Source organism: Dendropsophus ebraccatus, chromosome 1, assembly GCF_027789765.1.
Source record: "Dendropsophus ebraccatus isolate aDenEbr1 chromosome 1, aDenEbr1.pat, whole genome shotgun sequence".
In the NCBI taxonomy this organism is placed as follows: domain Eukaryota; kingdom Metazoa; phylum Chordata; class Amphibia; order Anura; family Hylidae; genus Dendropsophus; species Dendropsophus ebraccatus.
The window spans coordinates 78,067,558-78,092,212 of NC_091454.1; the positions used below are offsets into that span (position 1 = coordinate 78,067,558).

General features: G+C 38.0%; 1 protein-coding gene across 1 annotated transcript in view; it reads left to right on the plus strand.

Moving 5' to 3' along the window:
- Positions 1 to 24,655, plus strand: part of LOC138783023 (dynein axonemal heavy chain 3-like) — an 877,176-nt gene that overhangs the window by 231,519 nt on the left and 621,002 nt on the right. The window contains exons 13-20 of the mRNA XM_069957145.1: positions 4,173 to 4,291; positions 9,931 to 10,135; positions 13,377 to 13,580; positions 14,538 to 14,668; positions 15,352 to 15,551; positions 17,424 to 17,614; positions 17,962 to 18,150; positions 23,443 to 23,673. Coding sequence (XP_069813246.1) covers positions 4,173 to 4,291; positions 9,931 to 10,135; positions 13,377 to 13,580; positions 14,538 to 14,668; positions 15,352 to 15,551; positions 17,424 to 17,614; positions 17,962 to 18,150; positions 23,443 to 23,673 — 1,470 coding nt within the window. The remainder of the gene's footprint in view (positions 1 to 4,172; positions 4,292 to 9,930; positions 10,136 to 13,376; positions 13,581 to 14,537; positions 14,669 to 15,351; positions 15,552 to 17,423; positions 17,615 to 17,961; positions 18,151 to 23,442; positions 23,674 to 24,655) is intronic.

Genomic DNA, 24,655 nt, shown 5'->3' on the forward strand with positions numbered 1-24,655 from the left:
CAACTTTGACAGCTGCCTCCGATTAGCTAATTAGCGGGCACGGCGATCAGACCGTGCCCGCTAATAGCGGCGGTCCCGGGCTACACGCGGCACCCGGGATCGCGGCACTTCAAAGCGGGGCCGCCGCGCGGCCCCGCTTTGAAGTGCAAGTGAGGACATAGGACGTACCGGTACGTCCTATGTCCTTAAGAGGTTAAATACATAAGGCTAATTGTCCCCTCACAGCTCTCTTTGCCTCTATGATACTTGTGCATTTCTGCTGGACACGCCCCCTCCCTGGCGATCTGTACCAAGTGTACAGACTCTGACAGGAGGATCAGATAACAGCCCTGATACAGACAGAAACAAACTATCCTCCCCCACCTTCTCCCCCTGAGGGTGTTGTGTGTGAGGAGCAACGCAGGGGAAGAGCTGGATGGAGGGACAAATACCCAGTGCTTCACCCAGGAGGGACATGCCACCATGACTTCAATGTACTGCATGAGGGAGAGTGGGTGAGTCACTGAGGGGAGGACTACAAGTTCCAGCACAACACAGCTGTAGTCCTTCCATAGTACATATAACATTCACTATCAGATGTCTGCAGCAGGTGCCCCCACCTCCATGGCTGACATTATCCTACAGTGCTATGAGAGCAGATGACTGTATCTAATCCCACTGTGTGTGATACCATCTGCTGGGGCTCTGTATCTAATCTTACATTGTGATCAGGCTGGGTTCACACTACGTATATTTGAGGCTGTATTTTTGAGGCTGTATAGCAACCAAAACCAGGAGTGGATTGAAAACACAGAAAGGATCTGTTCACATAATGTTGTAATTGAGTGGATGGCCGTCATTTAATGGCAAATATTTGCTGTTATTTTAAAACAACGGCTGTTATATTGAAATAATGGAAGTTATTTACTGTTATATGACGGCCATCCACTCAATTTCAACACTGTGGGAACAGAGCCTTTCTGTGTTTTCAATCCACTCCTGGTTTTGGTTGCTATGAGGACCTGACTTGCGGACCAAATACTGCCTGAAATGTACGTAGTGTGAACATAGCCTGATACTGTATGCTGGGGCTGTATCTAATCCTGCTATGTGTGATACCATCTGCTAAGGTGCTGCTCAGTGAATGGAGGGAGCCAGCCAGGGAGATGAGGGATAGGCCACGCCCACTTTCTCTCAGCCAGGAGAAAAATTCATTTATTCTTCTGAGCCAAACAACTGGTGATATTTCAGCGAGCGCACATGCTATCAACACAGTTTAGGGCTCTTTTTAAAGGATAACACATGGGCTTTGTATTTGAGGAATTTCATTTTTTGGCTACTGAAATTATAGTTACGCTTTAAGTTATAATGTGTCATGGGAAGAAGCAATGTTTGTTCTACATATGTGTCAGGAATTCTTCTGTTAGGAATAAAAAGCTTTAAAATTTTTGCTTTAAAATGAATATTGGCCTAATTCTGGCTAATACTTGGCCAACATGATGTATAATTGGCAACTGGCTAGTCTTAATAACAGATATCTTCTTGAATAATGTAACTTATTATTTTTATGATTACTATTATTTCGCTTAATCTACAGGTAGGCTAGATTACTCAGACCAGCTTGATTACACAGCGGTGAGGTCTGATTACAATGGTTGATCTAGGAGAACATATAATCAAATTTGTAGTCATAAGAGAAGGCATACATATTAATAATCACTTATCTCTGTTGTGTAATAAGCACCTTAGTCATGTTGTACACTATGAGCTGCTCAAAGAAACAAAGGCTTTATAATGCTTACAGGCTTGTGAAGGCCGGCAAGAATTACATTCGTTAACAATATGAAGAAACTGTTAAGTCTTTTCTACATAGTTATTTTGCTTAATGGAACACTTGGTATAAATGGAATACTTGGAATGAAAAAAGAATAAAACAAGACACGATATAATTTTATATTTTTTAAATAATAGTTGCCATTTTTTTATTTTGTAGCGCTTATGTGCAGAAAATGCAGTATACAATACCTATTAACATATATTAAATACAAGACTGTAAAAGATACAATCCAAACTTTGGAAGTACAATAGAAAATTCACCATTGATAACTAATGTTTTCTATTTTAATTGTCCTATTTCATGGTTTCCTTCATAAAAAAATTTTTTTTTATTAACAATGTTTTTGCTTATGTAATGTAGCATAAGCTATAATGAAATTATAAAGTTGAGTGGTATGCCTTGTGTATACTTGCTTTTTTTTTAATGTGGCATGCATTGGTTGTTTGCCATCTTGATTTCTATTTCCCCTTTTGTATCTTTTTCTAATGCAGTCAACATTTCCCCACGATCCTCTGACTTCTCACTGACAAAAAAGGCATAGTCTCATTACTGTACTTGCTTTAGGTCCTATCTAAGTGCAGAACACGATGGATAAGTAACATAAGAGAATTATACAGTATGTGATACAGCTGCAGTCTGTCTCCTTTTCTTCCAGCTCTTAAAGGGAATGTGTCAGTAAAAGAGGGTCCTTAAATGAGGAAAGCATAAACTAGTGACAGAAATGCTAAACAGTTCAGTGTATTACTTACATCATTCTGTTTAGCGTTTCTCCTGATAGGCAGGAGAATAGGCTTTATGCTGCACCTCCTTCTTCACCCTCCAGCTGCTGATTGGCAGTTGACTGCCTATACACAACATGGATTGATAATTGCCAGTCAGCGGCTGGTGGGCAGAGTGTGCTGGTGCTCATGAATATTAATTATTGTCCTTGTCATTTAGTAGGATATCTCCAAATCAGCCACCCAGAACAATGTGAAACAATTTTCAACTTCTCTGTCACCCCTAGATAAGGCAGCATAAACCTACTGACTGAGTCTTTTTGCGCCCAGGAGAGATTAGTATCTGACTGAATCACACAGTACTTTAAAATGTTGGTTGTATCTTAATATTGTCTTGTATTGCATATTTGAGCATGTCTGCACAAGAATTATAACTTGTGGGATTAGATGCATTTTAGCATTTATAGCTTCCTCACTTGTATAGGCTATGTTCACACTGAGTAAAAAAAAAGATAAGACTTCTGTTTCAGTTTTTTTTTTAAATAACTTTTATAACTACATTTTATTTGACGTCAATGGAATGCATTGTAGTCAACGGAATAATGGGCGGCCAATGCACATAGGGGGAGATTTATCAAACATGGTGTAAAGTAGAATTGTCTTAGTTACCCCTAGCAACCAATCAGATTCCACCCAAGGATCTGTGAGGAATGTAAAGTGGAATCTGATTGGTTGCTAGGGGCCACTGAGCCAGTTCTACTTTACACCAGTTTGATAAATCTCCCCCATAGTATATTAAATAAAGGAAGTTTTTTTTTTGCATGGACGTCAAGTTAATGTTCTGCCAACAAAAGAAAAGTCCACCAGCACCTAAGTGGAATGTAATCCGGTAATGTCCACAAAATCAGATGGGGTATGCGCACTGGTGGGCCCGCAATCCTCAATGTAGGCACAATAAATTTGTAAAAAAGGAATTCCAACAGCATCCGTAATTAAATAGAGTGTGTTTATTCACACTTCAGGGTACACACGAACAACGTATCGACCCTTAGGTCTTGATGCTTGGCAATGTCTTTTCAATTCCTTTTTGCAAGTTAAGTTAATTATTCACGGATGTTTTTTGCCAACAACCAACAATATTTTTAGTTCACATTTTTTTTTTATCGTCCTTTAACTGTCTTTGCTATTAAACTCAATGGACCTTCAAAAAAGAACCACACCCAAAAGGGCCTGAACTAGGATAATGTACCAAAAGCCGTCATTGTAATGATAGGCGTCCAAAACGCAAAATCACTGACGTCATTTGGAACTCAAGATGATAGATGTCATTTAAATAGAAAAAATTAACAGAAAAAAAAAGTCATGTGAACATAGCCATAGGTTTATATTTGATTTCGTTGTCCTAAAATGCGTATAATTTTAATGACTACACATGCAGCAGTAAAACCAGTGAAATGCTACCAACATATTGTATACTTGTATACTTACTCATTCACAGCATATGTTCTGCTGCTATCAGAATATGATGAAATTCATAGAAACAGGTGAATAATTCTTAAATCTGTCTCTGGTGAGCAAGCTAATGCCTGCTCATTACAGCTTCCAAAAATAAACAATGGAGGTACTTGTATCTGCAGGCTGTAGATAATCTGAAAATCAAATACATCAGCTCAGTACAAATCCATGAAGAGATTGTCCTGTCAGCCAAGGCGAGAATAAAGGCTGTGATTGAAAACAACATGCATGGTCCAAACAGGTTAGTACCTTCCGTAAGCTTTTCCTTAATATAAAGCAGAGGTTACAAAATGAAATGCTTCTTGGTGGTTTATGAAATTGAAATCTACCCATTATTTAAGCCACTACACTGAATGCTGACTTTAATATCTGTTTAGAGTATATGTATATTTTCTTTCCAGTCTAGTTCTCTACAGCAACATTTATATATATATTACAGTGATCTGATTTGATGTTCATCTGGTATGGAGAAATACAATTTTAGAGCTATATAAACAGTACACGTTTGGGAATCCCATTTTAACCAAGCTATTTAGTCCATTAGTAGAATTTATTCTCCAGGCAATCTCCTTGTAGAATTCACCACTGAGTAGCAGGTGTATAATTCCAAAGTGCCTTTACAAGTGGCTCAGCAGGGCCTCCTAGCCATGCATCCACAAGAGACGGCTCATCTGTTTAATCCTTATGTTTTAGTCAACCTTCTTTATTATGCAGACAGGGCTCCTGATGCTCAGCTGGATTTTGACTCCCAGAATGAATTGATGGGATGCTTTGATCTTCGCTGTGCATTGCATCTGTTTCATCTTTCATCTAACTACATGATCTTGCCAACCCCAACTATTGCTCCTTTTCAGCAAAATCTATCAATATTGCTTTGTTCTCCTGTTTGACAGTCAATGACTGGACAGTAAACTTATGTATATAATAGAATGGAAAAACAATATTAAACCCCATTGAACATTAGACTGTGTGCAAGCCTATAGCATACGTGTATACACAAATAATACTGGACTAAGAACAACTGTGTTCTGTTCTCAAACTAATATGCTAGGGATAATATCTAAAGGGCTGAATTCTTGATCCAGATTGTCTAGCCCTCAAGTGTTTTTTTTACCTGCTTTATTTTTGGCCCACCAGCGATAAGATTGATGAATCAGATTATTACCAAATCATGGCTTAAGTTTTCTTGTGCCCTCAGGCAATAGATGAATTAAAAAAGACATTTTGTCAATAAATCTGTATTTTATGTTGATTTATCCTGAAATACAATCTACCATTTTGGAGAAAAGCCATTAAAAAGTGTAATGGTGGGAGATGAAGAATGATAGAGTTTATGGCTCTTGGCAGTTAATAACTGAATATTGAGATGGGGGGGTGACAAAGCTAAGATACATTCTAGGACAGGGATAAGATTTATGTAAGTTACTTCACTTAAACCAGCAAATGTGTATTTCTTTACATATATGTATGTGGTATACCCATCAACCATGTAGTTGTAAATTAAAACTTTTCCACTATTTATTATGCTTATTATTTATTGTGTTGACCATTAATCTATTCACCTATAGTGGTTATGACAACCAAAGTAAATAATTGTGACATTATTGATACTTCTTATTAAAAAGAAATAAAAAACAAAAATTAAAAATGGTTTACTAAAGTTCTGAACATATTTTCTATCTTAGCACATCTACCTTACTATGCAATACACCTGATTTATTTACACATACACTATATAGCTCTTAAATTATAGCAATAGGAGGTAATGAGTGTCACTTGAATAACTACATTCTCACTACTTACATCGGTAAGAGTATAACATATTCTGTTTCAGGGTGTTCCCAAGATTATTTGTGACATATTTAACAAAAAAATATGTAAAATTATTTCTTTACAATGAATATATTAATTAATTGTACCTTACAAGTTTTAGTCAAAGGGCTATCCTGCGTTGGACATTTTTGTCTCAATATGGAGGTGGCTGAACATAACATGCACTTACATCCCCTATTCAAGCGCAAGGGTCCACTGTCCTCCGCTCCAGTGGGGATCCAAGTTGTGATGCTTTAGCCGTGCTCAGCCACTCAGCATCCGAGACAGGACCCTGCTACGGCCTCTTACTTAGCAGGGTGGACACATCAACGCTCGGGTCCCCGCTCAGACCAGGAAGCCACCGGGGGATCAGGATCTGGAGCAGGGGACAGTGGACCTAAGTGCTGGAGTCGGGGAGGTAGATGCATGTTATGTTCAGGCACCTCCTCCCCAGTTCTTTAGAAAAAAAATGCCCGATGCCAGATTTCTCCTTTAACCTTAATTTTTTATGGTAAAAAGGAGGAGAAGATCCACAGCGTCCAAAAAAGGTTTGTTGTCTTTATTGTGAGGCATATAAAAAGTTACAAAAAATAAAAACGTAAGCCTACATGTTTTTACGTTTTTAGGCTGGGTTCACACACTGTATACTTCAGGCAGTATTTGGTCCTCAAGTCAGGTCCTCATAGCAACCAAAACCAGGAGTGGATTGAAAACACAGAAAGGCTCTGTTCACACAATGTTGAAATTGAGTGGATGGCCGTCATATAACGGTAAATAACTGCCATTATTTCAATATAACAGCCGTTGTTTTAAAATAACAGCAAAAATTTGCCATTAAATGACGGCCATCCACTCAATTACAACATTATGTGAACATAGCCTTTCTGTGTTTTCAATCCACTCCTGGTTTTGGTTGCTATGAGGACTTGACGTGAGGACCAAATACTGCCTGAAATATACTGTGTGTGAACCCAGCCTTAGGGTATGTGCACACTAAGCAATTCTCGAGGAATTGAAGCAAAAAGTTTTCAGGCAGAATTCAAGCAGAATTTAAGCCCCCCATTGACTTCTATAGGATTCCTCTAGCAGATCTACAGCAGAAAATTCTGCTCGGAAATTCTGCAGTATGAACAACTTTGCTCTCTACATTTTTTACGGGAGGAATTTCAAGCTGAATTTCAAGCGGAATTCCTCACCTTTTCCTCAGTGTGCACATACCCTTACCTACGTTTCTGCGTTTTTATCTTTTGTCATTTTGTATATGCCTCACAAAAAAGACAACAAACCTTTTTTTGGACGCTGTGGATCTTCTCCTCCTTTTACCATTATTACCGGGTGCGGGACGCTACCACTCCACTTGCTCCTGCCTGAATGTCCACCATCACCCAACAAACCACCTATGGTGAGCTGAGTTTTTTCTTTGTTCACTTAATTTTTTATGCATTTTTTCACTCTATGTATAACTGTCCAGTGATATAAATTGGTTATAATAAAAGTCATACAAATGTAAGATTATTATTGCCATAATAACCATGTCATAGTTGACCTTTTATAGAACATCTAGTCATTTTGTATGTATTATGATTTCTCTCAAAGGTATAAAAAGTAACATAATAAGGGACCTGCATCAGTAGGATATACTGTAGAAAGCTTATACTTATTTATTTTGGTGATCTACATTCATTTTTCCACTCTCTGCTTCCATTACTCACAGTTTTCACTAATAATCTCTTCCTTCTGAGTGTAGATGAGTCTGAATAGAGTCTGTTCACATAAGAATATGTTCACCTGTTCCTAACGGTAGCTACTGTATAGTGGTCTCTTGGATATGACAGTTCCTAGCTGAGCTCAATGCACCCTATGAAGTTCATAAAGTACATTGAGGTTTCATCAATGTTCTTGAGCTTTTGATAGTAATGCACACTGAACCATTCATAGTGTTAAAAAAATAAATCTCGACAGAACCACTGAAAAGAAAACCAAAAAGTAGATAGTAGGGTGCCATAGCAACTGTCTTTCACTCTACCTCTCTACCAGTAATAAGAATACTAAGGCTCACACTACGACTTTGAAATACGTATTTTTCATCCAATTTTGCAAAAAAAGAATAAAAAACGGATGCATTTGTGTGCATCCGTTTTGATCCGTTTTTCCTTTGACTTTCATTATTAAAAAAATTGATCAAAACACATCCGTTTTTTTTTATTGTACACGAAAACGTAGCTGACCTTCCTTTTTTTTTTTTTGTTGCAAAAACGTATGAAATACAAACGGATTGCATAAACGTAGTGTGAACCCAGCCTAAGGAACTGGTGTTTAAAAACAGATTCAACTGGTGATCATTACAAACAACTAGAAATGAGCGAGTACTAAAATGCTCGGGTGCTCGATACTTGAGACAAATATTTCCTGATGCTCAGGTGCTCGTTTCGATTAACGAACCCCATTGAAGTCAATAGGAAACTCAAGCATTTTTGCAGAGGACCAAAGCTCTGCACAGGGAAGGTTGCCTGAAAACCTGGAAACCTCAGAAAATGATGGAAACAAGACGGAAATGTACAGGAAACAGCAGGGGCAGCATGCATGGACGCCTCTGGGGCTGTCTAATTGCAACATTATGCCAAATTATGGTCTCCCGGCTCTCTCCCCCATGTTCTTGTACCTCCTCCACCGCTCCAACTTGTGTTCACTGTCAGGCCAGTAATCTCCTGAGTTGATTGATGTCTATCAGGGGTCCAAGTACAGCCTTGGACACACTGATGCAGTAGCTGTACTTTGCTGATCCCCGTATCTCTCCCCATACAACGACTCTCCCTTCTTCTCGGCTCTCTCCTTACTGCACAGCTAGCAGACCTTCATGTGATTGATGGCTGTCAGGGTGTGAAGACACACAGCACAGTGAGGATAGGTATAACTGAAGTACAGATCCCAGTCAGCCAAGAGAATGTCAGCAACAAGACAAATTGACTATTGACAGCAGTTTTGAGGGAAGTCGTATAGAGTATGTGTGTATCTGGTGCTTTTTTTTTAAAGGCACCATGTGCACAGGACACAGCTCAGTGAGAATAGGTATAGCTAAACTAAAGATCCTAGCCAGCCAAGGTAATGTCATCAACAGTACAAATTGACTACTGACATCTGCACTATAAGTCCAAGCCAGCAGCCAAGAGTAGCAACAAAAAAAAAATATATGTTTTGAAAATGTTAAGCCCTTAGAAGGACTGTTGGGTTCTTTGTGTCGGATTCCTGCCTAACTGCACCCTAATTCCCTGCCTAACACTCTCCCTGACAGACACAGCAGCTCTCTCCCTATGCTCATCTAACCTGCGTCTGAAGCGAGCACTGCGGGACCTGATTCATATATGCCCAGGTCATCTGATCTGGCCAGCCAATCGCTGCTATCGACATGTAGGGTTCCTACGTGATGCTACGAGCGCCCAAAGACTCTCCTGCATGCTGATTGAGTGAAAAAAAGCCACCAAACATGCAGGAAGAGGAAGATGCCGTTGTCTTGAGTATCACGAGATGCTCGTCCGAGTAACGGGCACTATTGAGTACTCTAATCACTTTTTAATGTCCAAACCCTTTTAGATACTGCATTACTTTTCTTCCATGAGGCTCAAAATAGCCATATAAAGCCAAAGCATTGTAGCATTTGTGTGATTTTCTGAGCTGATGGAAGCAGCGGAAGCCTCAGTGGAGAAAGCACACCAACCTGTTATACAGCTGACTGTTAGAGCAACACGTCCCTTATTTTTAATAACTTTTCTCAAAGAAAGAGAAGCCCCATTTCTATTATTTAGCCTATTTTGTTCGGAAATAATACATCTTCATGCTCGCTTATGTAGATATATAGGGCAGGGTATTGTGTGCTTGACATAAAACATTATGCCATAAAAAAAGCACTATTTCCGCTGACATTCTTTGTGTGACTATGTTATTATTGAATTATAAATATGTCCTATATTTGTATGTATTGCTGGATTTTAGTATTGTGGTTGTATTATGTATTAATGTCCTGTGCCCTATTGGTTGCTTGAACAAATGAGTTTTATCTTTATTCTTCAGATATACTCTGGTATATAAGCCTTTTTTACAATTGCTCTCACCTCTTGCTGAGAAACGTCTAAATACATTAGTACAAAAAGATATTGGTCTTAAGGCCTATGCCAGAGAACTGGACAATGTGAAAAAATTGGCATCAGATGTTGCTTTGCTGCCAGTATACATGCCTATGAAGATGCTGTTGATGGACTGTTCTGAAATGAACCAGGTAATCTATGCAGATAACTAACACAGATTGTTTAACATTTCTTTTGACAGATTGTAGCCAATGTTTTATTGTTAAATTTTTGGGTGTTTTTATGTAGCTTTTTGGTCTAGCTTTTCGATCTCTTGTAGATTTATCATGTGTTTGCACCTTTCCAAATTTTCTTTGTGCCTAGTTCATAATTTGTCCATTGCAAATCTGCATGAGCACACATGGAGACACCCTTTGAGGTGGAGGATGACATGGGCACATGTCTTGCACCACCTCAAGCGATTCTTCATGGGTGCTCATAAAGATTTGCTATGGACAGTCAAAATTTTGGAAAAATGATTGGATTGTATGTGTTATAGCAAAGAAACGGCATCCAAAATCCAGATGAAAAAAGTTTCTTGTAACATCCCGAAATAAAGTGCTACATTTTGGCCTGCAGTTGGCCTCTTTAAAGCATTGATGAAGACCTACTGCAGGCCTAAATGTAGCACTTTATTTTAGGATGTTGCAAGAAACTTGCAACTTTTTTCATCAAAATGTTGCTGTTTTTTTGCTACAACGTATATGGACTGTGTGGTGAGTAGGAGATACCACTGAAAATTTCATCCTATCTGCCAAGATTGTGTGCTGCTGTAAACCTTTATTTTTAACTGGAAGAACTGGACTATATCTACACTGCGCTGTGTTTATGTGCTATGCTTGATTTGTGTCATATGAAGGAAAAGATATAGAATAAGAATTAGCAATCAAGATCTTTTTTTTTCCCGCTGATTTATTCATATACAGTTAGATTAGTGCTCTGTTGGTACAGCCTGCCTGAGGCAGACTAAATTAACAGATCATGGCAGACACAGAGGTCTTCAGGAGGCCTTTGGCTGCCATGGTAACTAATCAGCACCCTGCTGATTTGTTGCAGAGGTGCAGTTAAGATACTGGATAGGCACGACTACTGTCAATTCACTTCTCAAATGCGCCAACCTCCATTCACAATATTTAGGAAATTAAATGACTCACATCAGTGTAGCAGCCATACACCATCTATAAAATAAACTCATATTGTACCTACTGCAGGACTTTCATGTTTGTCCTAATGCGGCAAAGCCCAGACAGCTGTGATGGAGTAAGGTTTTAAGGGAACTAATAGTTGGTCTAAACTTAGACTAATCAGCCCAAAGGCACATCAGATTTATCAAACAGCTTCAACCACTTTGATTGATCTGGCAATTTCTCAATTTAATCTAAGGGCCATACTGTATGGGGCAATTTTTGGCCAAATAGGCCAATATTACCCTGTCTAATAGGACTGGTGCTCAGCTATCGAGTAGACAATAATTTGGCCATTCTATTTTGCTGAAAAATCATTGCCCACTAGCTGCATATCTCCCTGTGTAACAAGGGATGTGGGGCCGATGGCTGATTGCAAGAAAGGACTCCAAGACTGATCAAGCATTGTGAAGGTTCTGCAAAGAAGGCTCAGGCTGTATAATAGGGAAAAAATGCAGATGGCAGGGGTCTGACCTCTTTACCACCTGCTGATCTCTGTATTGGGTCCCCACTTCTGTATCAGGAATAGAGCTGCAGGTACAGCATGTGACCTGCAGCTCTATTCATTCCTATGGAGCGACGGAAAGAGCCGAGTACTCAGGAACTCAACTCTTCCCATTGGTTCCATAGGATTGAATAGAGCTGTGGGTCATGTGCCATACTCTTGGCTCTATTCAAAACAAAGAAGCCCGGGGCACGGTACAGAGATTATCGGGTGTCATAAGGTTAGACCGCCCGCAATGTCCTACTTTTTCCCTATCCTGTTGATGAGGGAAAGTACATTTTTCCTGGAATACCTCTTTAAATTCTTTACAATCTTGCATTATTCACACAAAATTCTTCATATGTAATGGAAGGTTACAAATAGTGATGTACACAATAAAAAAAAACACAAATGTTTATATGAAATAAATAGTAAAATAAATGTATTGGTTGCACAAATACTCCTTGAGTTAGTAATGATTTTAGTAATAGAATTTTTTTTGTATCAGTATATCTACATCACTGTTGAATGGGATTTAGTAAATGCATTTAGAAGATACTTTGATATTTAATACCCTCTACCAATACAGAGCATGCTCATGACTGTTACAAAGTAATAAATGATGGTAATCTGTGCTTCAGCAGGAGACTGAGCCTGTGAGTCCCTCTACTGCACTAAACAATAGAAAAGTAGATCAAGGCAAAAGGTTTTCTAGACAGTGATTCACTGGTCTCCAAGATCTATTTTATCACATTCCTTTATGGGTTTTATGTCACAGACAACCTCATAACAGAAACAATTTACTTTTCTATTACATTTACTTATCAATTTCACTTTCAGATTCCTATTAAAACGCCATTTGAACCTGTAAATAAAATCACAATTCTCCCATGAGTTTGCCATAGTGGCATGTGGGGCAGAGCAGAGAGTGCATAGAATATTACAATTAGTCTATGTGGGAGTAGATATGTCAAACAGAGATGCAATTCTGAGTTTTGTCAAATAGAACCCAGACTAATCTAATGGTTGCTAAGTTTGTTGATGTCACTGTAAACACTAGCATTTTGGTTCTAATGACATTGTTAAATCATTTAAATGTGTAAAAAGGCTACTTATAAAAATTGTCACATCCCATATACCTAGTGAAGACTTCGACACCCACTAATGGCTTCTCTGGGCCTAATTAAGACTAATGTACTGGAAAAAAGATGTCTCTCGAGTACTACTGAGATTATATTGCACTGATTTCTTCCCCTGGAATGCCAAGATTATTTTTAAACAAGGCTCTCCTGTATATGTAATGTTAGCTAGATTTTGTAATCTCTTATTTATAGTCCAGGTGAAGGAAGGAGATGCAGACTTTGCCATGTTACATATGTACAAAGGAGGAAACCTTAGGCCTTGGTAATTGCTCATGATATAGGGATGTGCTCTTGGTCCCAAATCAATCTTGTCACTCCTCAGAAAGCAATGAAAGATAATAAGTACTATTCACCTGATTGCCTCCTTGCTCCGAGACAGCTGGTGACGCTTGTCTTCCTGATAGCCAAGAGTCTCAGATCTAACACAGGGATAAAGAAGAGCTGGTAGCTGGCTGAATCTAAATTTGACAGTAGATGGCTGTGTAGAGGGTCAGGAGGGATAGAATCTGTGACACGTATGAGAAAGGAACAAAATTTATCTATGATTAGATGTTGCGTTGTCTGACTTTTTTTTTCCCTGCAGTGGATGATGGATCGTACCCGCCATCTGACTAATATCATAATTAACAAAGTTGCTACCTCATCTGAGAAGTTTAATCGAAATATTTGCAAGCAGTACGATGGCATTGTCACTAAAATCTCAGCCATAGCTGAATCAACGTCTGCCCTTGTGGAGCTTCAAGAATACATTCACAAGCTGAGGGCTGTGGAGCTTCTGGAGATTAAGGTAAGGTCTTGCCTTTAAAATAAACCTTACGTCTAACATCTTTGATGACACACGATGGATCTTCTGTCCACCCTATTGGCTGCTAATGGAAATGTATTCTAGAGAAAAGTTAAATATATTAGAAATGGTAGTACAATGTTGCACGTTTCTATAGACGGAATGTAACATCTTGCTATGCCCTGCCTTCTATAGACTTTGTCATAAAACAAATTGATCCTGCTTAAACCCACCCTCAAGTGTCTTCCACAATTTACTTTCGGCATTAAAAATAATTTGTGCCTCTCTATATTGTCAGAGTTTGGTTATTTTCGTCTGTGCTCAGTCAGGCATCTATTCTGCAGATGATGTTGTGAAAATGCCACAATGACACATGGTTAATGAGCGTCACTGGTGACAGTGACTGAGAGACGCCTTGTAGCATACATTAATAGTAATGCAACTTGTAGGAAGTTGAAGGGTAAAAGCACATGTTATTTATATATTGTCACATTTCGAGCTTACCAGTTGATAAGTCAATTTAGATTATAAATAGGGTTCTTTATTGAGGTGATCCCACTGTTTCGGAGGTTATCAAGCCCATTATGGTAAGGTTTAAAGTGTACATTTATCTTGTGCTTTTTCTAATTTCTCACCCGATACAGTGCATAAGCCAGTGTTTTCCTCATCATATTATTTTGTTGTTCTCTAACTAGTCCATCTTTCCATGTTATACCTTTTGTTCTAAAGATAGCGCCTTGACCATTTAAGCTTAAACAGTCCATGTTATACAGCTAGCGTAAAGGTGGGAAATGTTGACGTGTGCAATACTTTGTGCTTTTTCTAATGGGGCCATTAATGGTGCATTTACTGTGTGTTAAGCACCAAGCTTGTTGGCAGACATTTAATGAGACGGCTCACCTCTGTCCTCTTTGCTGGTGGATTTGATGCAAATGCTGGTACATTTCTTTCAATTCTTAGGATAAACTGGCAGTAGCTGCAGAGAACCTGCTTTTCCTAATGGACTATGCATCCCTATCAAAGGAGGACATTATTCTAAACGGAAACACGTTTTCTTGGCCTCAGAGAATCATTCCTATCATTAGTGGCAGGTAATGGATACTAGACAAACGGAATTTTTTTTAATATACTTAGTGTCACCGAGAATGTAATAAGAGCTTCCTATGCTGAATATGAATAAGTAGTGGATTGATGATGTCACCACGGCTTACACAGAAGATTAGTCTGCGGGAAAATGTGACTGTTGTTTTAACCTAAATCCAGTAATGTTTAATATAATTGAGATTTAGCCTATTGTTGTGTGTTAGCTGGGTGATGAAAAGAGAAGGAGGATTAGAGGCCAGTTAAGCCGGTGTCACAGCTGATGTACAGTATATTTTAAACAGGATTTTCTTCTTGGAATTGTTAAAATGACCTCTCTAATAATTTCAGTGGAATATATAATTTTAATGAAATGTTAATGAGAGGATAGAGATGGGACATTAGCAATGCATAAGGCAAGTCCTGCCCACGTCTTTCTTTTTTGCATGTGAAATGGGTAATAATACATGTCCTGTAGGTGATGGAAGCTCTTGCAGTTTTAGTGAAGATTACATTAGATTGACCTTTATTAGGGTGATTAACCTCTCTGAAATTAAAAGCTGCTTCGAAATGATTCTGTTCAATTTCAATGTGAGCACAGAAAAAAAAGTAGCATACCAGTAGAGAGTATAAAAAGAAGATTCCATTTCTTCTCCACCCCCTTTTCTTATGTGCTTTGCAATCACTTTGTCAGTGTGACACGATTGCAGAGGGAGCATGATGGGGCTCTGGCAAGGCTTGCTCAGTGGCAGAAGGATTTCACAAAGCGCTTGGCTGATGTGGTCATTGAGGTGAAAGACTTTCAGAAGAAAGAGAGGATGAGCGAGGCCGGCACTTATGTACAGAGACTCAGCACCATCAACAGGAGAATACAGGAGTTTATGGAGGAGGTAGGTTCTGCTCTTAACCTGCTATAGCATATAGCAGTATTTTCTGTCTCTGCTTGCTTCTATACTCTGTGCTTGTGACTGTTTGCTTAGCTGGCTGTTCTCAGTATACATACATTTAGAATGTTATTTCACAAAGAAATCCTACAGTATCATCTGTCATTTGTTACATGTGGAGCTTTCTATAAAAACGTATTAGCTGCATTGTCTCTCCTAAAGATGATTTTGCCCAGCAGTTTCTTCATATATATAAGATCTCCCCCAGACTGCTTTTAATACAGATCTAATAAAGAAAAGTCAAACATTTTAGGCATTATAACCATAATCACTATTTAGCCTCATCATTATGCACTGCCTGTTTATTATTATTAGCCACTATGCTATTATCCGCTTTCTTTTATGTAACATTTAGTCAAGCTTGCCTCTCGGGCTTGAAAACGTTCTGGAAATGAAAGACAATGACAGTATTTGGAACTGAAACATGAAAGACAGACTAAGGCTAATATGGGGTAGTATTAAAAGTTAGAGCTTTAGTATTTCCCTTGATGTGTCTTAGTGTCTCCCTCTGTTATTTTGCTGTACGCCTATTACCTGTGTATACCCATATGGCACATACTTAGCAGAGATTCTCTAAAGGCATATGCTGATTCTGACTTTGGCGGTGCTAAAAATATGCACTGCATTATTTACATCCACTTATTAAGTTAAAATGCTAGGTTCTTAATTTAATAACCATATTGCTTACTATTTACTAATCACATCTTGTATGACCTAAATTTCATTTAATAACCCGAGCTTGCATTTCTACAACCTAGTGTTTCCCTTACTCGTTTGGCCAAGAGACATGTTGAGAGGCATTTGCCAGGTAGTGCCAAGCCCCTACTAGTTTTTCTATTACTACATTGTTGGCACGTGGCAGATTAGTACTACTCACATGCCCATTTACCCCTTTAACTAAACTAACCCAAGCTGTATAGTTATCAATGTCTTCTTGCCTTATACTGTAGACAAACGGACTTATGTAGACGTAAAAACCTCTGAAAACTGATGAGCTCTAGGTTTGTGCATTGTAGTGATGGTCTGCTTTGTTTTGTCTGCATTTCTTACTATAAGCATAGCATTGCTACAGTTATATATAAGTATAAGGGAATTTATATATGAGAAATCAATGCCTGATGAAGTGCATACTAGCATGTATTATAAATATTACATACATATTACAAATTTGGAGCTAGTAAATGAATACCCTTCCTTAGCAGCCAGGTTGTTGCGTTGAAAGTCCAGTCTTTTTGCAAAATTCTCTACCTTAGTATTTTGCAGAGACTGTTAAATGATAGAATGAATATCAACTTTTTAACATAACAAAAATAGTCAGCAAATAATAAAAATACAATATATTTTGTTTACCATGATTTGTTAGCAAGATACCTACTTAATGCATTGACTTGGCTGCTTAATCGGTATTGCGAAGGTGGATGATAGAAACTCAATTGCAATAAATTAAGGATTGTTCCTCTTCATAACACAATTGGTCCACAGCAGTGAATTGAACAACTGTTGGTTAGGAAGCTTTGTTCTATTTCAGGGGTAGGAAACCTTGGCTCTCCAGCTGTTGCAAAACTACAACTTCAGCTTTGGCTGTCCAGGCAGTTTTGCAATAGCTGGAGAGCAAAGGTTCCCTACCCCTGTTTTATGTCACATTAAAAAAAAATTGACATACAATTAATAGAGCCTTGTATTTAACATTTGGTTCTTTCAGGCCATTCATATCACTGCCATTCTATTCCATAACCATAGATATCCCTTTAAGGCATAGTATGTCTCATGCCATCAGTTCTGTAAAAATGATGAAGATTTCTGGTTTCTATCCTTCAGAGAGCTCAGATTAACAAGGAGGAGGAGCTTCTGGGAATTGAGCAAATAGGCACTTATAATCAAATATCAGAGATCTGCAAATTAAAGGAGCCCTATGAGAAACTGTGGACCACAGCCTTGCACTTCAGCACTTCTTATGACAAATGGATGAATGGTCCACTATTACAGGTCAATGCAGAAGAGGTGGAAGAGGAGGTGAGTAACAAGTCATTTACTCTATCCACTTCCAGATATAGGAGTAGCAGTTATGGCTATCCACCATTATTGTCTTGCTGCACCAACACAATAAATTATATTTTATGATACATTTCAGCTTTCACAATGGTTTAACATGGCTCCTCCTGGAATAGTCATCTGCCCATTCTTGAAAGAAAGACTAATGTGCTGTTTGGCTGTAAAATCAATTTAAATTTCATTTTATTTTCAATTTTATTGGTCTAATATGACACAAATTACCCTAGGCTTGGCAATATGATAGATGAGTCCTCCAGATCTGTACAAAATCAATAACTGCTTTCTGAAAAAAAAATCTTTGTCATCAGGTGCAGAATTTATGGAAGACTAGTTACAAGTTGACAAAAGCATTTTATCACCCGGACTTACACGGACCTCTTAAAGTAGCTACGACCATTAAGACCAAGCTTGAGAAGTTTAAGATCAACATGCCTCTTGTAACAGCTTTGTGTACGCCAGGGATCAAGCCAAGACACTGGCATCTTATGAGTGCAAAGGTGATTGAACAATTTGTCAGCTTATTACTGTGACATGTTTGTACTGTGCTTTTTATTTCTATTGTAAGCAGTAGAAGATTGCTTTGGCCGTTGCATTCAATCCATTATCCCCATATGTTTGAAGTCAGTACCCTGATACAATAAATGCACTGTAAGTTATGATGCATCCACCATGTATTCTAGAGTGTATCACTGCATAGGGAAAGACTGCAGTAAATTCAGGTTTATTGCTCATTCTCCTGTAATGTGGCATAGGCTTACCATAGTAAATTGAAATTAAGTGATCTTCCATGACTAGCTGTTACATGGTATGGGCAATTCCACAGCCAGATTAGTCCTTCTAATACAGTTCTTACTACATAAATGTAAATCATTTCTAATTACCAGTGAAAACATTTATGGCAAAAACAGGCAGGTTCCCACTAATATGGAGCAATTAAATACTCAGCTTCAATTTGTCAATTTTGTTCACACACATTATTCATACATACATTTCTTCTTTGCTCCTCTCCCCATGTCTTGTTGAAGAAAATAGCCTCTTTCTTTTATGAATATTACCAAAGAATCCAGCCCCCCCGCAAATTATAGACTTTTTGCATAAATGGGCCTAATTACCTGAATTCAGTTTTGATTAGCAATGTTAATTGATGCAGCTGTGGATGCTATCTGTTTACCTAAATTACCATGTGCATACAGCAATATGTCTGAAAGTGAATCTGTGAAACTGAAAATACTAATTAGCTATGGCAGATTGTTATTCAAGTCCCATCTTTAAGCTTTTTAATGAAGGCTCAGATGTGTCAGGGTTTTCTGATATTCTGAAAGAGATTTCTAGATTACATATGATTTCTAAATTTAATTCTACTAGACAGATGGGCAGTTCAAATAGGGCCTTTCCAGCAGGTTGTAGTGTCACAGACACACACACACACACACACACACACGCATACATATACACATTCAGATGTACACACACATTGGCTGTAGTAATGACAAAATGAAATTGTATTGACCACAGTACTAACTAAAGCTAAAATAGAACAAAGGGTCTAACTGTATTTCCATCCATCATTCAGTATACTGTACAATTGTTTATTAGGCCTGCTTCACATGAGAAGATTCATCAAGGCCTATTTCTTATGAAGTATTCATTCATAATATGGATCTGAAATACAGACATATTACAGATAAAATTCAAGTATCAGTTATGTCCTCAGTAATGTCCTCAGAAATGTACACATTTCTGCATAAAATTTTAAATGAAAATGCTCTATGTACAGTTCATTGGCCAAATTCCATCTGCAAAATGATTGAAATTAACACATGCTGCATTATTAAAGAGGTTTTCCAATCAAAACTTATTTGTCCTCTATCCACAGGATAGGGGGCAAGAAAGAGATTGTGGATTTCCAACCTTTGTGCCCCCTGGTGATCTCCAGATTGGCCCCCCGTCTTCTTTGTTTTGAAAAGAGCCTGGGGTACCTGTCTCTCTCCGTGGCTTTATTGCGAATTAATAGAGCCACGGGCCACATGGTGATCCACAGCTCTGTTTAAAACAAAGGAGGTGGATGCCGATCTTGAGATCGCCAGAAGGCAAGGAGGTCGGACCTCCTGCAATCTCTTATTTGTTCCCTATCTTGTGGATAGGGGACAAGTAAGTTTTAATTGGAAAACTCCTTTAAAATATGCACATGTTTTATATGGCTATGTGAATAACCCTATAGATTAGCTTTGTATTATGTTCTGCAAAAAATAAATGATGGTGCAAAACATGCTCATATAAAGCCAGCTTGGGCTGTATTGGGCTGTATTTTCCAAAGTACTGCTATGTCATTGGAGCAGAACAAATGGAGAAGATTCATTATGTGCCAGACCTGAACAGTGCCATGTGGGCACCATTGACATTAATGGAGTCTGTTGGGTTTCTGAGATTATGTGCAGCATTTTATTTAAGGGTATGTGCAAACTACGGAATTTGGGGTGGAAATTTTAAGCAGAGTCAGTGCATTGGTATCTGCTTGAAGTTCGGCCTGTCCCATAGACTCAATGATATTCTGATGCTTAAAGCGCCATGCGCCCAAAGAATTGACATGCCTCAACGTATCATTGAGTCTATAGGGCAGGCGAAATGTCCAACAGAGACTGCTCCGAGGACTCCACTTTCCGTTGTGTGCACATACCCTAATAGAGCAGCATGATGAGCTATCTATACCACTATTTTTGACTGAACCTAAAAATTGTATGTCCAGTATATAGAGCATTCCAAACCAATAGTTTCATTGCTATGTTGAAAGATGTTTGGAGTGTTGATATCAACCCATTAATATTGGATGGCTTCCTTCATTGTTCAAAGGGCATTAGAATGATAAAATCAGTTTTTTTCTAGGCAACTACACCACCTTTTCTTTCTATTAGTTTTGGTAACTTTCCCCATAATAGAGGTTATAATTGATAGATCTAATATCTCTTTACTAAATTATAAAATTTAAAATGTTTTTCTCTCTCCATTTCCAAAAATAAACGTAATTGGGCCACACATGGCCAAATATTCATTCTGAAGCTTACATTATTTTACTTAAAGTGACTCTGTACCCACAATCTGAGCCCCCAAACCACTTGTACCTTCAGATAGCTGCTTTTAATCCAAGATCTGTCCTGGGGTCCGTTCGGCGGGGGATGCAGTTATAGTGATAAAACCAACTTTTAATCCAGCAGCGCTGTGTCTAACGGCCGGGGCTTACATTTGTATATGCATTAGGCTGGCAAAACCGCTATGTCCCTCCTCCCCTCCCCCCTCATCATTAGGAATGCTCCTGGCAGATTGCTTCCTATTCCCCACCTGTGGCAGCCCGGCACATGGGCTGGATTATTAATACACCTGTACAAAGCTCAAACAGAAGTAAATGTTCCTGAATCATTCCTAATAATGAGGAGGGTGGGGAGGAAGGACGGAGAGGTGGTGCCAGCCTAATGCATATACAAATGTAAGCCCCGGCCGTTAGACACAGCACTGCAGGATTAAAAGTTGTTTTTATTACAATAACTGCATCCCCTGCCGAACGGACCCCAGGACAGATCTTAGATTAAAATCAGCTATCTGAAGGTACAAGTGGTTTGGGGGGGGGGGGCAGATTGTGGGTACAGAGTCACTTTAAGCACTTTTTTTTCTGTTAAGAGGCTGAAAGCATAACAAAAAAACTTAAGTTGAGGCTAGTTATTACATGCATGCAAATTTTTATGTGAACTGGCTGTGATCATCACTCAACTGCAAACACAATACCACTGAACATGTGCTCACCTTATACAAAAATAACTCTACTATCAAAGACCTTTCATGAGGACCACAGTTATTCCTCCAAGAGAAATGGCCAACCATGTACTACATGGACAGGCTTGGTTCTAAATAGATACTCATTATTGGTTCTCCAGTCTAGCACAGAGGAGGGCCTCTTTAGCTTGAGAGTATAGTACTTTGTATAATATTCATATGCCCTAGTATGAGAGATTGCATCTTGGATTATGATTAAAAGGAAATGCAAAATGCAGTACTTGGCACTCTGTAGATCAAGAGGTGACTATCATAAGTGGGCTTAAGTATAAAAGTTCAAAGAGAATGTGTACCATTTTCCCAACAAGTTGCTATAGAGAAGAGAACAAATACCAGTAGATCACTCCAATAAGCTTAATAGCTTGTTTCCTTTTTTTTGGACATTATTTATGGATACAGTATGCACAATCGGCAAAATACGGTTCATTTCAAATATCAGAGAGTTCATTGTTTTATTTTTAACTAAATACTCAACCCTCCTTTTTGTTATATGCTATAATCCACTTCTAGAGTATGGGGCATAGTTCAAGTATGTTTGCTGTGGTGCCTACTCGCTCTAATTACAATTAGAATGGAAAGCCCAAGTCAGCAAATGTTATTTATACTTCAGAATTATTTCAGCTGACATATCTAATTGTTTTTTCTCCATGTCTTCGGTTTGTAAAACAGGCTAGTTTATCTCAGACCTTAATGTAATATACTTTTCAGCTCTTTCCAGATGACAGAATGTTTGAATTATTTATCAGCATCGCAACATCTACCACTGGCGATACATCATTGTTATAGAAACTTGGCCCCAAAGGAGAATTTCATATTAAAATAACCCCTTCTCTTAGAAAGAAAATACTCCTCCTGCTGTTTTGAAATGGTGTCCGTCACAGATGAAAATGACATCATGAGAGGAGGCAGAAAATACCAAGCTATAAATTTGGCAAACTAACAGCAGCATGACATCCTATTTTATCTTTCAGTAATTACTTTCTGCAGTTCATAAATGCTCCTACAACTCAAGTCTATGGGCCTATTTTTCAGGGACTAGATTAACTAGTTTCATTTAAGTGCCGCTTGTTGCATCATTTCACATGTACGGAATAAATGTTCTTGAAACTTCTAGCTGCAAGTGATCAGCTTATTTCTGGAGGTTTATATCATTTTCAGTGTAATGTTGTTCTACTTACACGAGGCTTGCTAAATTGGATTTAAGGATTTAGGCCCTGAGTTTATTCTCTCTATACAAGCATAACGTATCTAACAATATCTCTGTGTACCTGAATTTTACATATTCATTCTTGCCTCGTATAGATTGACTTCCAGTGCATTGATATAAAAGTTCAGATACATTTAAAAGCATGGCACATATTATGTGACTAAGGCACATGGGCTGAAATGTGTTGTCATAATAAATTTATCTTCACCACATCTGCTCTTTGCCGGTAGGTTTGTGGTAGGGTCCCAAGCTTGTTTCTTTTTATATTTAATTTTTAATTGTTTGCCTAATCCCGTGAGAAGCAGAGCTTAAATTAAACAGTTTAAAATAAACAATCTTTACCATTTACCTTTTTTTTTCTTCGCGAGGCTCAGGTGTCAATCCTCTGGATTCACTAGTAAATGCAATCTTAAAGATGTGACTACTGTGATGATTGACAGGCTGAGCAACAGGCCAATGGTATATTGCTATTAAAGACCCTTAGACCATTTCAATGTCATAGTTAAATACAAAGACACATTGAAGTGTTACCTATTTAGGTGCCTATTTAATGATTCTCTGTCACAATCATAATTTTATTTAACATGTATTTAGACCTTAATAATTTCTATTTTTTCATCCTATTGTCCAAGCTACCTCCTTTTACTTTAGCTATTGGCAAGAATAGTTTTTTTTACTAAAAACCTCTTTTCTGAGCCCTACACTGTGTGGGGGTTTGCCATATGACATGTACTAAGTGGTATATTTTTATCCCTAGATCGGATTTAACATCACTCCACATGAAGGCACCTCTCTTCTTGAAATTCTGCAGCTTGGCCTTGAAAAATACCTTGACGATCTAAATCAGATCAGCTTGCAAGCAAGTAAAGAGTATGCCCTAGAGAAGGCCCTGAACAAAATGAAAGCAGATTGGGAGGATGTGTGCTTTGTCTTTTCACCCTACAGAGATGGAAATAGTCATGTATTAGCGGCTGTTGATGAAATCCAGGTGAAATACTTGATTCTATATTTATAAGCTCTTGGTAGTTGAATGTTTGTTGCAATGCAACCACTATGCAACTCTATATTTTTACAAAATGATAGATAGATAGATAGATAGATAGATAGATAGATTAACCAAATTACAAACTAGAAATAAATGTAGAAGAAATGCAGATACAGCTACATAATATTATTTCTAGGGTTCGTACAGAAGCAGATTTTGCATCACAAAAATCTTTTTAAACATGTTGGTGGATATTATTTCAGAGACCAGACACAAATGTTTAGTGTAAACAGCTTGCATTCAAAGTTCCTATTTTCCTGCAGGTTACTCTTAAGCAATGCTTTCAGAGCATTTGTTTCAAATGATTAGGGAAACCTTATACAATTATAACAAATGGGTTAATCAATTTGTCATAGAGCTTGAAGCACACTCAAGAAAAGTATACTCATAGACTCTCAGAGGGAAATAGCCACATAGTCATAACTCAAACTGTCATATTTATAGCTAGAAGAAAATCCACTGAACAGTGTTTGGCTATAATAATTCTGTTAAGACTTTACGATTAAATTGGTATTCCTTATACAGGAAAATATTGTATAGATGTGCTATTGACCACAGCATATAGACAACAAAAAAATGTATGCATTTCTATATTTCCGGTAATACAAAAGTAAAGGAAATACAATATATCACTTTATTTTCATTATACAGCAGTCACTTGCAATAACTTGCAAATATTTGCTTGGAGTTGTTAACAGGAGCCATCTATTAGTTATCAATTGACTAAATCCAATAAATGGAATGCAAACAGCAAGTCTGATTAATACCTGTTGTACCTTTCATAATGTATCACCTCCAGTTGTAGAATAACATAACAAATAAGATTATTTTGGATTTTTTCTAATTCATGTATAAAGCTTCAATACTAAACTAAACAAGTTCCTCCACAAAATCTTCCTCTTACCTAAAAGATCCCCAAATCTGG